The sequence below is a fragment of the Lagenorhynchus albirostris genome, chromosome 2, assembly GCF_949774975.1.
Source record: "Lagenorhynchus albirostris chromosome 2, mLagAlb1.1, whole genome shotgun sequence".
Taxonomy (NCBI): domain Eukaryota; kingdom Metazoa; phylum Chordata; class Mammalia; order Artiodactyla; family Delphinidae; genus Lagenorhynchus; species Lagenorhynchus albirostris.
In genome coordinates this window covers 186021960-186036347 of record NC_083096.1, presented here as the reverse complement: position 1 = coordinate 186036347, position 14388 = coordinate 186021960, and the positions used below count along the sequence as shown (strand labels likewise).

General features: G+C 66.6%; 2 protein-coding genes across 13 annotated transcripts in view; both read right to left on the bottom strand.

Moving 5' to 3' along the window:
• Positions 1 to 707: 707 nt before the first annotated feature.
• On the bottom strand, positions 708 to 3532 carry RNF223 (ring finger protein 223). Of its 3 annotated transcripts, none has more exons than XM_060141790.1 (2): positions 3383 to 3532; positions 708 to 3110 (listed from the first exon to the last, which is right to left on the bottom strand). In XM_060141790.1, exon 2 carries the CDS (start codon positions 1922 to 1924, stop codon positions 1166 to 1168), a length of 759 nt encoding a protein of 252 aa, XP_059997773.1. In that variant the 5' UTR covers positions 1925 to 3110; positions 3383 to 3532; the 3' UTR covers positions 708 to 1165. The 3 variants fall into 3 exon arrangements, with proteins under 3 accessions (XP_059997773.1, XP_059997772.1, XP_059997774.1); XM_060141789.1 differs by having other exon boundaries at positions 708 to 1933; XM_060141791.1 differs by lacking the exon at positions 3383 to 3532 and having other exon boundaries at positions 708 to 1933; positions 2239 to 3372.
• Positions 3533 to 7473: 3941 nt separating this feature from the next.
• The window catches only part of C2H1orf159 (chromosome 2 C1orf159 homolog), a 28536-nt gene continuing 21621 nt past the window's right edge, over positions 7474 to 14388 (bottom strand). For 5 of the 10 annotated variants that reach the window (XM_060141781.1, XM_060141778.1, XM_060141788.1 and 2 more), the window contains 7 exons: positions 12721 to 12807; positions 12340 to 12405; positions 10563 to 10697; positions 9945 to 9970; positions 9800 to 9830; positions 8986 to 9433; positions 8553 to 8691 (listed from right to left, as the gene is read on the bottom strand). In XM_060141781.1, the coding sequence (XP_059997764.1) occupies positions 9027 to 9433; positions 9800 to 9830; positions 9945 to 9970; positions 10563 to 10697; positions 12340 to 12405; positions 12721 to 12807 (752 nt within the window). In that variant the 3' untranslated portion in view covers positions 8553 to 8691; positions 8986 to 9026. The other 5 variants (XM_060141787.1, XM_060141783.1, XM_060141784.1 and 2 more) reach the window with 5 other exon arrangements.

Here is a 14388-nt window from a genome sequence, read left to right as displayed (position 1 = left end):
GGAAATCCTGGGCTTTGGGGTGAGGGGTGAGGAGGCTGGACCTGTGCGAGCCAGACCGGCCTGGCCTCTCTGCCATGCCAGGCTGGCAGTGCAGGATTCCTGGGGCTGAGGGCAGAACCGGGTGGGGGAGGGGTGGGGGCTGGCAGGACTCCCGCCTGCCCTCGCGACACTCGCTTCACCAGCCAGGCCTGGCCCGGCCCGGGAAGGTCTGCTGGAGGAGCCTGAGGTCTGTGGGTCTTCAGGACACTCTGGTTGTCACCAGCCCCTCTTCCGTGCACACTTGGACTTCGGTTCCCGGGGGCCACGGGGTCCTGCGGCCCTCCAGTCAGGGCTCCAGGCGGGACTGTGGGGCCTGGTGTGACCGTGGTGGGGGCTGGGGGGGAGGGCCCTGGACCAGGCCAAGGCCCCACAGCAGTCCCGCCTGCCTCAGGTGCCCCAGGCCCTCTCCATCTCCCTGGGAGAGCCTCACGGCCCCCGGGGGCAGCCAAGTCCAGAATCGCCACAGCCCATCCACAGCCCAGAGGGGACAGCAGTCGGACGCCCTAGAACCTGCGGCCATCCACCCTAGGTGCTGCTGGGAGTGCAGTCCAGTGGGGGTGTCCTCTGGATTGAGGGTCTTTGCAGAAGGGGCAGACTGGGGGTTTTTCTGGAGGGAGGGGCTTAATGGTGCAGGAAAGAGGACACAGAGAGTGAGGACCCCTTACCAATTGCGAGTACAAAATAGTTTATTTAAAAATGTACAGTTCAGGAGGGTGGGCTGGGCTCCCCGCCACTGCCCTCTGTCCCCCTGGCCACCCGAGGGAAGGGGCCAGCCCTGCCTGGGGAAGGGAGGAGCCGTGGGCGAAATGTGAAAATAAAAGAAAGATGGCGAGCCCGCTCCCTTTTCAGCAAGGGGCTGGTCTTGCGTGCGATTCACAGTGTGTATGGGGAAGGGGCCTCGCCAAGCTCTCTCCTGGACCTCGGTCTTCCCATCTGCAAGATGGAAGTTAGGGGGGCGGCCTCTGGGGCCCACAGGGATCTGGGATCTCTGGGAGCTTGGGGGACCATTTTGTCCACCCGACAGGAGCCAGCCCTAGAGAGCGGGGGCAGGTGTGCCGAACCGGGTGTGGGTTCCTCAGAGATCCCAGGGGGCTCCTCTGGGATCCTGGGGGTGGGGGCGGTAACCCTAGTTGTCAGCCAGGGACCCGAGCGAGAAGGTGGCGGCGGCGGGGGCAGTGGCAGGGGGTGGCCGGGGGAGGCAGTGCAGGCTCCCGGTCCTGAGCGCGCACTGCACGGGCCAGAGCACCACGCAGAAGAGTGCGAGCAGCAGCACGGCGATGAGTGCCGCGCGCCTCCAGTCCCTGCGGCGGGCCCAGCAGCGGGCCAGGCAGCCCGGACGGCGGGCAGGGCCCGGGGTGGGCACGGGTGCTGCGGGCGTGGCAGGCTTGCTCGGGCTCACGTCCACGTACACAAAGCCGGGCGCCGCAGGGCCAGGCGCAGAGGGTGGCGGGCGGCAGCACAGCTTGGTGCCCTCCAGCCACACGGGCTCCTCCCGCCGCAGGTGTGCTGGCATCCGAGCCTGCAGCTGGCGGCTGGTGTGCAGCGCGGGGGCCCCGGCAATGGGCACGGCTGTGGGCCGCCGGCAGAACGGGCAGGGCACGACCTCGCTACCCGGCTGGCCTGCGGGCCGGGCGGCTGCCATCCGCGCAAGGCACTCCAGGCAGAAGACGTGGGTGCAGGAGAGCTCCTTGGGTGTCCTGAAGATGTTGTCGTAGCCCGAGAAGCAGATGGAGCATTCCAGCGGGGAGGCCGTCTTCTCTGATCCAGGGCTGCCGGGGGACCTGGGGCTGCCGGCCGAGCCGCGGGACCTGGGCACTGTGGCGGTGGGGCTGCTCCTGCCGGCAGGCGGCAGGGCCGTGTGCCACACCTGCGGGCCTGATGACATGGTTCTGGGCTGTGGGACAAACAGAGACCCCTGTGAGTGACCTCGATTGCCCCTTTCCTGCAAGGTCTGTCTGTCGCTGTCTCCCCGTCCCTCTCTTGCATCACCCAGAGATTCCGGGAAGGACACTGCCCATCTGCAGGCACCCCCACCAAGTCCCACCTGTCCCTGGCTCAAGGTCTTTCTGCTCAAGTTGTAACCCTGCGCTCCCCAGCCCCTCACCTGCTGAGTCAGGGCTCAGCATCCTGGGGTGTCCCAGTCTGCCTGGGCCATGTGGACCACTGCTCTGTAGACCCCTCCCACCAGCCCTGGCCTACCTGGACGTGCCACTGGGCAGAAATAAAGGTGATGATGACGATGGCCCACAACAGTTACTATTTACATCGGGGCTCTGCCAGGGTGGGCCCTGGGCACATGACACAGAACAGCCACGGTGCAGAAGAGGCGGCTCGGAGGCTGGGGTGACAGCCAGCGGGGCCCAGGCTCTCACAGGAGGAGTGTGGCTCTGGGTCAGGTGAAGTGGGTTTGAACACAGGTCCCAGTGTGGGCGGCCGATTTGGTTGGCACGCACCCGATCTGCGGGCAGTTGTGTGAGGGTGGGTGCCAGGCCTGGCTGGGTGAGGGCTGGGACTCTGGATCTAAAGCCGGCCTGAGCTGGCTGCGCTGCGGGAGACTGGAGGGCCCGAGCAAGGGTGGTGGCCGTGGCCCGAGGAGGAGGTGTGTCCCCCAGCCACGGCCTGAACCTACAGGGCTGCCTGGTGCTGGCCCTCAGGGCCTGGAAGTGACCCTCAGCCTGTGGCCAGGGGAGCGGGGGGCGGGGTGCTGGATGAGCCCCAGCCATCCTCCCTAGGCCGGCCTGCCACCTGGGAGCGTCACACCAGCCACAGCTGCCATCAGGAGGCAGTGGGACGTCCTCCCCCTTGCTGCTGCCCCTTCACGGGGCCCAGGTCTCCTTCCCAGACAGCCACGTGGCTCCTGCTTGGAGGAGGGCGGGTAAGGGGCTGACTCGCCCTTCACCTTCACGACGGACGGAGGAGGCCAGGGCCTTGGGAAGACGCTGGCCACGTGACCCCATGGAGCCCAGGAGGCCCCCCAGGGGTGACCTGACCCTGACTTGCTGGTCAGTCCAGGAGGGATGGTGGGATGACTTCGCAGTGACGTGTCACGAAGGCTCAGGGGTTGCTGCCTCCTGCCGGTGACCGCCGTGAGTCACGGTGACATCACTGTGATGTCACCAGTGCCCCGGCATTGCAGCATGAAGCGTCATTACGTTTGGTGACAGCAGTTGCCACAGGCCAGGCGGCAGCCTCAGCAGGGTCTGGGGGTACTGCAGGCTGTCCTCCCCCAGCCAGTTCACCCCACATAACCGGTTCCTTGGCACGGAGGCCCCACCCCTCTGCGGAGGTGCCCCACCCTGAGCCCGTACAGGTGAGAGCTGAGTGCCGGCTGAGCCAGCCTTACCTGGTAGCTGGGGTCAGCGGGGCCCAGGCACGACCCTCTTGGCTGGCACGGCCAGGCTGCGGCCGCGAGGTCACTCGTCCTGGCAGCGCTGGGTCCTTCCCCTCCCGGCCTGGCTGCTGTTCCTCTCCAGGGCCGCCGGGGGGGGGCGGGGGGCCGGGGGGCGGGTGTGTGCACTCCTCCAGGTGTGGAGCGCTGTCTGAGGCGGGTGTGAGTTCTCTGGGCGTGGGCTCCCGGCAGGTGTATTTATACACTTGCTGGGATCATGCTGGCCGGGGGCGCGGCCCGCTTCCGGGATTGGCTGGCCTTCTGTCCTGTCCCTGGCAGGCTGGGCAGCCAGCCGAGGGCGGGGAGTCAGAAGTGAGAGGTCTGGGGTGGAGCCTGGGGTGGGGCTGGGGGTCGGTAGGGCTCTGTAGTCTGGGCAGGTCTGGGGAGGTGGCTGGATGCCTGGGTGAAACCTCTCCCCTACCCCCGTGGCCCCTGAGATGCCGGAGCAGCCCCTCTGGAAACAGATCTGCTCACCAACCCTGTTCCAGGTGGCTGCACCTGAGCTCCTGGGTGGGCCCCCCGGAGGGTCCCTGCCAGGAGCCCCCCACTCACGATCAGCTCACTGATATGCTCCCCGAGCAGCCCCTGCCGCTCGCCCCAACACCTGCCTCATCCGTGTGGCTGCCCACCCCGAACTTGGGCTTCTGCTGCCCCCGCCCATCCCTCCCCACCTACAGCCTTTGGGGGCCGGGAGGGAGCTCCCTGCTCTGGGTCCAGAGAGTGGGGTGAGGGGTCAGGGCTGGGAGCACCCAAGGGCTGAGCCAGGGGTGAGGGTGGGCCAGGCGCCGGGCTGGCCACACGAACTTGTTTCAGGGGAGCGTCTGCTGGGACACCTCAATTACACATGTAGGGCAGGGACTCCAAGGCAGCGCCCACCCAGCCAGGGGAGCTGGAAGTCTCCCGGGGGACGGGGAGCGGTTTCAGCCAGTAGGTACGGGGTCCCAGCAGACCACAGGGCCAGCCTGTGCAGAGGCCTGGCTGGAGGGCAGGATGCAGGGGGTGAGGGCTGGGCTGGAGGGGCCTGGGTCCTAGCCAGGGGCTCCCCCATCTGACACCTGATCCTGGCCCCAGGGTCACAGCAGGCTCTCCCCCACGCCCCGTGGCTTCCCTGCCCCCACCCCGCAGCCGCACGCAGCACACCTCAGTGTACACCTGATCTAGACTTGGGGCCCAGCCCTCCTGAGATGGGACCCCAGTCACGAGCCTGTGGGGAGGGGATGCTGGGCTTGGCGAGGCTGGGAGCAGCGGTCCACCCTGGTGGGGGACGGCCCACCTCATCCCCACCCACCGGGCAGGGGCCCCCTGACTCCTCAGCGGGTAGTCCAGGACCCCCGGAGGCTGCCCAGCCCCAGTAGCACTAGGAGGGGCACTGACAGCCAACAGAAGTCAGAGGTCAGCAAGAGGAAGACCCTCCCTCAGCGTTAGGAGGTGGGTGCCCAGAGCAGGCTGCCTGGGCCAGACCCCAGGAGGAGCCACAGCGGGCTGGCGGGGCAGCCAGGCCTGCAGCCACAAGGAGGCTGAGCTGTGGGGTGGCTGCAGGGGCGGAGGGGACCTGGGCTTAGGAAGGGGCTGGGGCTCCCGTGTGCTCCAGGAAGGGGGAGGAGCCTCAGCCAGGGGCTTGACGAGGGGGTGAGGAGTCTCTGTGAGGGGCGGGCCAGTCCGTGCGAGATGGGACTCGGGGTCGGTCACATGCTGCCTCCAGGAGGCATCCTCGGTTCTCTGAGAACACCTTCCCAAGGCCTCCTGGGAACCTCCGGGCTCCTCAGTGGACAGTCAGTGCCCAGAGGCAAGGGGACAGGAACACCTGAGGGATGTGCCATCTGCGGTGGTGGCCAGGGCTCACCGCACGGGATCTCAGCACATTTGGGGCCCACCTGGTCCCCACACACCTGCTTGCTCTCCACATTCACGAGGGAAGAGCAGCTGCTCCAGGTGTGAGCGTGGGCTTCGCCTGAGTGGGTGAGCTGTTCACCAACCCAACCCGGCTAGGTGTGCGAGCGCACGTGTGCAGGTGTCTGCGTGCGCGTGCAGGTGTGTGCACGCGTGAGGGGAGCACGGCGGCCGGCACGTGACCCTGGGGCTGGGACTCACTTGCCGGACCGGGCAGAGAACGAGGCCCACGGCGACCGCCCCTGTCCAGTTGCGGCTCTCAGATGTGGGGTCCCGGAGCCCTCAGGAAACCTGGGAGTCCTGGGCTGGACACAGAAGCTGTCCTTGGCCAGAGGGGCAGGAGAGAGGCCTGCCCCCCAAGGGGTGGGGTGAGGACCAGCTTCAGATCCCTGAGGGCTGCCGGGGGCACATGAAATGGCCAGTGTGGGGAGAGGTCCCCACACGGGTGTAGAGTCTGGTGTCCCCCACAGGCCAGAGGCTGGGCTGAAGCCAGGGCTCGGGGGGCGCACTTGCGCCCGGCCCCCCCACCCCCACACACACTCTGGGCTCCCGACAGGCTTGGTGAGGCCCTCTGGCCATGAGGGGACTCCTCCGGTCCTGTCTCTCCAGCACCCAGCAGTGAGCTTGGTCCCCAAAGTCGGCCTGGCCTTGGAAGCCGGCTCCTACTGGGGCCCGGCGCCCAGGCCCCTGCCAGGCCCTCTGCCCTCGGGTCACCCCCTCAGGCCCTGCTCGCCCTGCCGTGCTGCCACCTCCCACCTCTGCAGTGGGTACGGCCTCTTGCTGACCTCTGACTTCTGACAGCTCTGGGTGCTCCTCCGGCGCTGAGTGAGCGGATGAATGGACCAGCGAGCTGCAGCGTGGCCCCCGGGCCGGGCTCACCTCCCGGGGCAGGGGTCCCCCTGGCGGTTGACACAGTGGGGCTGGGGGGACGACGGGCGCCCCACCTGCCTGCTTTGGCCCGAACTGATTAGCCCACAAATCGGCCTTATCTTGGCTTCTTATGTGAGGGCCTGGAGTCCGGGTGAGGAATGGGTGACGGAGAGAAACTGGGGAGGCGGCTGTGCGTGGTGCCCGGCCCAGACGCCCTGCACCTGCCAGCTGCCCCACCCCCATCTCGGGTGCCCCCCAACCCTGCCCACCGCTTTCTGGCCAGGATGCCCATCAGGGTCACGGGCTCACGAGTCCAGTGATGCCCCCCCAACTATTTGGGGGCCTGAGACAGTCGCACCCAGGCCCAGGGGTCTCTGGCGGCTGAGAGCCCAACGGGCCAGGCCACACAGGCCTGGGAAGTCAGGGGAAGCATCTCACGTGTGGGGACCAGAGGGCTGCAGGCTGAAATGCAGAGTTGAGTTTTGCTGCCGGGGATGGGGCAGGGCTGAGGCTGGGGGCTGCAGGCAAGGCAGGGGACAGGACATTAGAGAAGAGGGGCTCTAGGGGGCCCCGGGGAAGCCGAGGGTCATCTTGCGCCCACAGGAACCCCATGGGCGACCCACAGCCCCTTAAGGCTGTCAGCCTGGAGGCAGGAGGTTCCCGGGCAGCCGCCCCCCAGAACAGAGGGCAGAGCCTCCCCGCAGCCCTGGCTGTGCTGACACAGCACCCAGGGCCAAGCAGACGCCCCCCGGGTGCCCCGATGGCTGCAAGCCTGACGGGGTGGGCCAGGCTCTCTGCCCTGCCCCAGCTGTGTCCTGGCGGCTCTGGCTGGGACGCCCGGGATGAAGCCCGCTGCCAGTCGGCAAAGGTCCCTCCGAGGGCCACTCACCCACGGGATCCCACCTCCCCAAGGTGCCGCCAGCCTGCACTCTGTACCCACGTGTAGCTTCCTCCTGGGGGCTGTGAGCCGGGCACCACGGTGACCTCCCCGAGAGGCCCCATGGGTGCCCTGGCCGCACGGGGGCCTGCAGTCACCTGTGACTGCATGTCCCCCATGGGCCCGGTCACTTTACAGAAAAGCCCCCCTGGGGGCACCCACACTCTTTCCCATCTCAGTCCTGACGGCTGGGGGCTACCAGGGACTCCTGCTCTCTGAGGCAGCTTGGGACAAGCCCCCTTCTCCCGAGGCTAAGATCCTGAGGGCTCCCTGCCCTCCCCAGTGCGAGGCAGGGCTCGGCAGCAAGGCTCCACCCCTGCTGAGGAGCTGGTGAACCTTGGGCCGGCGAGAAGGGCCTGAGTGGTTTATTGACGCTGATTTCAGGTGGCCGCCCCTCTCAGCTGCCGGTCAGTCATCGTTCATGTCCTGGCGACCGAGCTTGTGTCCATAAAGCACAAACACCGCAGTGGGAATCCCAGTGCAGAAAGCAGGAGGCTGGCCACACAGGCCCTGCCGTGGGCCCCGCGGACGTGGACCAGACACCGGAGGAGAAAACGTCAGTCCCCGTGGAGGCTCTGGGGAGGCCAGGCAGCACCCTGCCCGTGCTCAGTGGGCACCCCGACGCTCCCCCATTTCCACAGGAACCCAGAGCCGTCCCTCCGCAACCGGCCGAGGCAGGGAACACGGGCTGCTGCCTCGGGGCAGGGGCAGCGGGACAGGACTGCTGGCCAGGGCGGCCCTCGGCAGGTCCAGCGAGACAGCCAGTCCAGGCGGCAGTCACAGGTAAACGTGGCCCCGGGTTGACACGTCCCTGGGGGGTCTCGACCTCCAGCAGCTTCGGGCCAGTGTCCATCCCAAGGTGGATGAGGACCTCCAGTGCCTGGGGCCCAGGCGGGGTGCAGACGACGGCAGCGTGCCTCTTGGACTTCTATGCAAAGTGCTTTCTGCTTAAGCACAGGTAAGAGTCAGCAGGAGGCCAGGCGACTCACTCCCGCAGCGCCTGGAAGTGGGCAGCTGTGGCCATGCAGGACAGCCCTGCGGGCGCCTGAGCCCAGGGGCCGGTTTGCAGGCCCCAAACTGCCTGTGTGTGGATGCGGCCGGACCCCCCAAAGGCCTCGGCCTCACTGCTCTCAGAGGGGGTGCGGGGGGTCTGTCCACCATGGGCTCCAAGGTGGAGGGGCACCCGGGTCCTGCAGGTCGTCTCTCCCGAGGAGCCTGGACCCCACGCGGCCTGGTTCCCCGGCCCGGCTCAGGGCCAGAGGCTGGAGTGCTGCCCCGGGTCAGTCACGCTGAGCGGCTGTGTGCGCTGAGGAAGGCCTGCGGGCAGGCGGCTCTCACTCCACATCTGTGGCTAGAGAGGGACGAGCCAGGGCCGTGTGCAGGCCTGTCCTGAGGCCTCGCTGGGCAGCGCCCAGCCTTCGTGTGGGCCCCCCCTCAGCAGCACGCGGGGCTGTGGATGGGCCGCGGGATCAGACGTTGCTCACCCGGGCCTCCACGGAAGAGACGGCAGTGGGGCCCACGTCCCTGTCCGAGGGCCGCTCGCGCCGGACGTAGCGCGGCTTCCGCACTGAAACAGGGTCAGAGACAGGCGGGATCAGAGTGGGGCCTGGGGCGGCAGGGAGGGCCTGGGGTCGTGGGCCTCCCTGGGGCTCACGGGAGGGGGGCTGGAGCAGCCGCCAGGGAGGAAGCCCACCGGGCTCCAGCTCCCGGACACCTGGTGCCCCTCGGCCCGGGAGAGGGCCTGGCTCTCCCGAAACACAAAGGCACAGGTCATGTGATGCGCTGCAGGGTGGGTGGTACCCCCCCAACTACAAACGCATGTCCACACCCTAAGGCCCAGAACCTGCGGGTGCAACCTTACTTGGAAAAATGGTCTCTGCAGATGTGATTATCTGATGGGCCCTAAATCCAGCGACCAGTGGCCTCGGGAGAGGGAGGGAGACACAGAGGGGAGAAGCCAGCGGAAGATGCAGCAGCGGCTGGAGGGATGCGGCCCCAAAAGCCCAGGGACGCCTGGAGCCCCAGAGGCTGGGAGAGGCAGGAAGGACCCACCCCAGAGCCTCCGGAGGGAGCAGGTGGCCTCCAGAACCGTGAGAGAAGACATTTCTGTTCTCCCGAGCCCCCGGCCGCCCCAGGAGACTGACGCAGGCACCTTGTGCTTGGACATGGCGCTGCTTTGGAGAGATCAGACAAGTGTCTCACTGGACAGGGCAGATCTCGCCTTGACCGAGGGACTTCTCTGTCCCCAAGGAGGAGGATGTCCTCACCTGTCCCCACTCCAGACCTCCACACGGTGGCAGGAACACGGTCTGGGGAAGAGGCAGGTGGCCTGTGTGACGTGACCTCTGTGCTCACAGGGTCAACTGTGACACAGCTACTGCTCAGGAGGGACCACGGGAGGGCCCCGTGCCGGCCACTGGCTCCCTGCTCAGGCAGAGCTGGGACCTGGTGGAGGGCTGAGGGTGGCAGGGCTGACCCCTGACCCGTGTTGGGAACACCCCGCCCCCTCGACAGACACAGCATCTCAGGAATAAAAGGAAAAAGGCACGAAAGCTGTGGATGATGAAGAGGGGCTTGGCCAGCACCCCTGCAGCGGCCATGGGCCTGGCGTTTTGAAATTCCCACGAGAGACGAGGCATCCCGACAGGGCGAGGGACAGGAAAGCACTGACGCACCTGAGGACGGAGGTGGGGGAATCATCGCGGCCTTGAAAAGGGGAAAAGGTACAGTGAGAACTGGAGACGGGATGGCCCCCAGCCCAGACACACAGACACCCAGATGCACACACACGGGGCCTCAGCCCACCTATCAGGTACTTACAGCTTCGCCAGGCTGCAGGCTGGGGGCTGTAGAGGAGAGCACAGGTGTCACCTGGAGGCCACACAGCTGCCTCAGCCTGGGGGGCCCTCAGCCTGGGCGGGGGTCCCTCAGCCTCGGGACAGGGGTCTCTCAGTCTGGGAGGGACCCTCAGCCTCTGCTGCTGGGCCCTCAGCTTGGGCAGGGGTCCACAGGCCTGAGGTGGGGGTCCATCAGCCTGAGGGCTCCACAAGCCTGCAGAGGGTCCCTGGCTCCAGGCTCACTCCAGTCCCTCACTCCCGTGCCCAGCGGTGCCCTCAGCCTGCCCGGCCCCATCTCCCACCACACTCCGGTGGTGTCCCGCCAGCGCTCTGGGGCCAGCCGCCCCCACCCCCAGCTTCCCACCAGAGCAGACAAGCCGGCCTGCAGAGTGTCTGCCCCCGTCACCCTCCACACTGAGACCCCACGACATCCACCCAGAGCACTCCCAGGACGTGACCGCCCCTCTTATCCTCAAGCCCGAGAGCCACGTGACAACGCAGTCCCCTCCAGGGTGCCGCGGATGCGGCCTTGCACCGGACACCTGCATCTCGGCCCCAGCCCCGCTCCGTGCCCCCGGGCGCACCCCGGCAGGAGGGGCACCTTTGTTTCTCCCACAGAGGACGCCAGGCAGCTTACCGGCACGCTTGAGGTAGAAGAATGCAGCCACAGAGAGGATGAGGCCCGAGCTGATGAGAAACGTCCCCAGGAAGAGGGAGGCTGCCACCTGGGGGCCCCCTGCAAGCGAGGTGAGGGCTGCCAGGGGTGCACACCTGGGCTCCCGCAGGGGCCAAGGGGTTCACACACGGGTGTGGGTGCCCCCGCACTGGCACTGCCCAGGCCTCAGGTTCTCCGGGGCGTGGGCTGTCAAGACGCTCAGTGATCCTGGCCCCCGAGCCCCCCATCTCCTCCCTTGACACTCAGTGCAGACTCTGGGGCCCCCGTGGCCCTGGCGTGTGGATACACCCCACCTTGCCTCTCTGGAGCTGGTCAGCTGTCACCCGGGGTGGCCCTCCCAGCACCAAGATGCCTGCTGTCTTCACCTCCACAGGTCCAGGCGGGCCGGCGGGCGGATGCCCAGCTGGAGGCTCTGCGTTTAGGTGCCCGTGGGAAGCGCCTTTCTGACCCTGACACACAGGCACAAGGCCGGCCACGCTAGAGCCTCAGGAGGGACGGGTTCCAGCTACACCGCCCCAAACTTGCCAACTGGAAGCGGGCTCAACACTGGACTGCAGGGGCCTCATCTGCCACCCTCTGCTGCAAGGCCCAGGCCCACATCGCAAGAAGCTGGGGCTGTCTGGGCCCACCCTGCCCCAAACACTGCTGGTTGGCCCACGCCAGCACAAGGCCACTTGCTTCCGGTCCTGAGACTCGCAGGGAAGGCCTGAGCCGTTGGTCTAGGTCAACGTGTCCTCTGCTGAAGGACCAGGATCTGGGGGGTCATGACCCCCATCGCAACCCAGTCACCTCAGAAGAGGTGGCTACACCCTGGGGCAGGTCCCGCACCGTGACTGCAGTGGTCACTGGTGGCCTGGGTACCACACTCCCGCAGCCTGGCCACTCCCTGTGGCTCGGCCAGCGTCTCAGGTACGACAGGACGCCTCACAGCAGGAACAGGCGGGGTACCAGGGCGTCTCCCGTGTCTGCACCTGAGGACCAGGTGGTATGGAGGGCATGTCTGCCTGCCTACAGCGTCTCAGTCCCCTCCAAGACCTATGTCCTAGAAGAGCCACCGGGGAGGGTGCAAGGGGACTTCAGATGCCCTCCCACCTTGGAGAACTGCACATCCTGAGCTCCCAGGGACCAAGGGGCCGGGGGACCTCTGAGCCAGGCAAAGGGTTAAGACATGCAGCCCATTCAGAGGCACATGGGGGTCCACGCCAAGCGACCCCAGCCGCACCCACCCTTTTGTTTATTTATTTTTTGCGGTACACGGGCCTCTCACTGTTGGCGGCCTCTCCCGTTGCGGAGCACAGGCTCCGGACGCGCAGGCTCAGCGGCCACGGCTCACGGGCCCAGCCGCTCCACGGCATGTGGGATCTTCCCAGACCAGGGCACGAACCCGTGTCCCCTGCATCAGCAGGCGGACTCTCAACCACTGCGCCACCAGGGAAGCCCAGCACCCACCCTTTTAAGTCAAGCCCAGACCCTGATTTCAAAGCCGGCCGAGCTTCCATGCCGTCCGGGGTCCTGCTCCGTGACCAGGGCTGGGTCCCAGGGCTGGGTCCCGGTACAGAGCTCTTGTCTAGGGCGGAGCCTGCCCTTGACTGTGGACGTGGCCCTGCCGTGGCCAGCATCGGCGATTGGGTCTGCGCTGGGAATGGCTCTGATGGTGCCCTTGTGTCCCCCCGGGACTGGTCCGGTGAGCCGAGAGACTTACCAAAACTCGGCCGCCCAGGCATCCCCGTGCTCCTGTTCATGGGGAAGTGCGCGCCCCGGGCAGCGACTGCGGGGGAACAGACCAGTCAGTGCGGCTGGCTCCACAGGCCGCCCAGACCCACGTGAGGTCCTGGACCAGGCACAGGGGCCCCGCAGAGGACCCCTGGGGAGCCAGAGATGCAGCCCAAATGGGCCGGAAATGAGACATGGAGGTTGTCCTGGGGGGCAAGCGGACTCGGGGAGAGGGCTCCTGGGAGGTGTCCACCGAGGGACAGTGGCCCAGGTGTGGGGACAACAGCGAGAACTCCCACCCTTTCCTCCAGAACGTGGAGGTGTGGACCTTTGGTGAGCAGCAGGCAGGGGGAGGGGCGGGGGGACATACAGCCTCTGCACTCGGAGCTGTTGTGAGTCCCGTTCCTGCAGCGGATGCAGCTGACGGTCCCGTCCTCGGCCCGGTGCCCGTAGCAGCCTGTGCCGGGAGACAGGAGGCTCGGCTCAAAGCAAGCCCAGCCAGCCGGCTGCCTTCGGGGAGCGCTATGCTTTGAGTTGTAAAACCACATTCATTCCAGGACGCTAGTTCACCCACTCTGGAGCTTGCATGGACTTCAGAACAAGAACCGCCTCCGCGGGAACCGCAGCCAGCCCTCTCTCGCACGGGCATTCCCACCGGCCCCTTGCCAGGTGCCTCGGAAAGGGCTGCAGAGGCCCGGATGGGGACCCGACACTGACAGGTGCCGAGTATACACGCTGGAGGGGACGAGAGGCGAGCCCCACCTCCCACATCCACCAGGGGCTGCAGCGCACTCCCACTCGGCCGCCACGAGGGACAAGGGGCGTCTGCGCCAGTGTGCTGCCGCCCGCCCCCCGCCCCCGGGCGGCCCAAGCACACTCGACCCGCGTTCCTGCCCTGCCCAACGCCGCGGCCAGCGGCCTCCCCACAGCCTGCGGCCCGACCTGGGGCTGGGAGCTGTCCAGCGCTTGCCAGCCGGCGGTCTGCAGGCAGTCCACCTGGCCCACTGCGCCCTTTAAGGGCAGAGATTGCGTCTTACACCTTTATTTCTTCTCAACACCCCGGCACGTAGCACGGGCTGAGAGAACATACTGGAGAAATATTGGTTGCAGGTGCTGGAGGCCGGCACAGACTTGACCAGCAGGCAGTCTGCACACAAACGGGTCCCCTCAGAGGAAGGCCTTCCTGCTGTGACGCCAAGCAGATGGCAGGGTCTGAAGAGTGACGGGGGCGCACGGGCTGAGCGCCGTGCCAGGAGGCCACGTCAGACCCAACGTGGAATCATACAAGTATCAGGAACAGGCCTTCGTTTCTCGTAAGACCAGGGCTTCTCTTCTGAAGTAGTTGGGCTCTTTCCCTTCACTCGGCATTTCTTGGGAGGGGCTGACCTCTGGGGGGGCTGATCGAGGAGGCCTAGGAACATGGGGTCCTGGGTACAGACCTGTCGCCAAGGCAACGATTCTCCCAAGAGCTCCCTCCGCCAGCCCCAAGGTACCTGGGCTCCTTGGTGAAGCCGCCAGGGCTGCTGGCCACAAGGAGGCCCTGCGCTGTGTGTGCAGGAACAAAGCACAGCTGGGGGCCAGGCCCAGTAACCAGATCTAAGGAGCGAAGGCTGACTTTGCTGAGCCTTAAAGCCCCTTGAAAAGCAGCGCAGGGCCTGGCTCACTGGGTTCCCTGCCTTGCCCAGTGAGTAAGGAAGGTCACCGCCCGGCAGGACCAGGGACCTCAGGAAGAGAGGAGTTCACGCAAACCTAGAGGTACTGCAGGCAAAGTCTGGAGCTGAGTCCTTGGCTCGGCCTCCTGGACTCAAGAGGCCCTGGGAAAAGGCCAGCAAAGCAGACTTCAAAAGCGCCTGGTGGTCAGTCGCTGTTGTGGCTAAATTTCCTTCAACAATCAGGCCAAGTTTAGTGAGGCTAGGCTTATTTGTAAGACAGTTAGTGTCACTGTGACTCTCTTTGGTAGAAAGCGGGCTGGCTGCGGAGAGAAGTGACCTTTCAGTAGGAAACTCTGATCTGCCTGATGGAGCAGATTCCAGTCCTG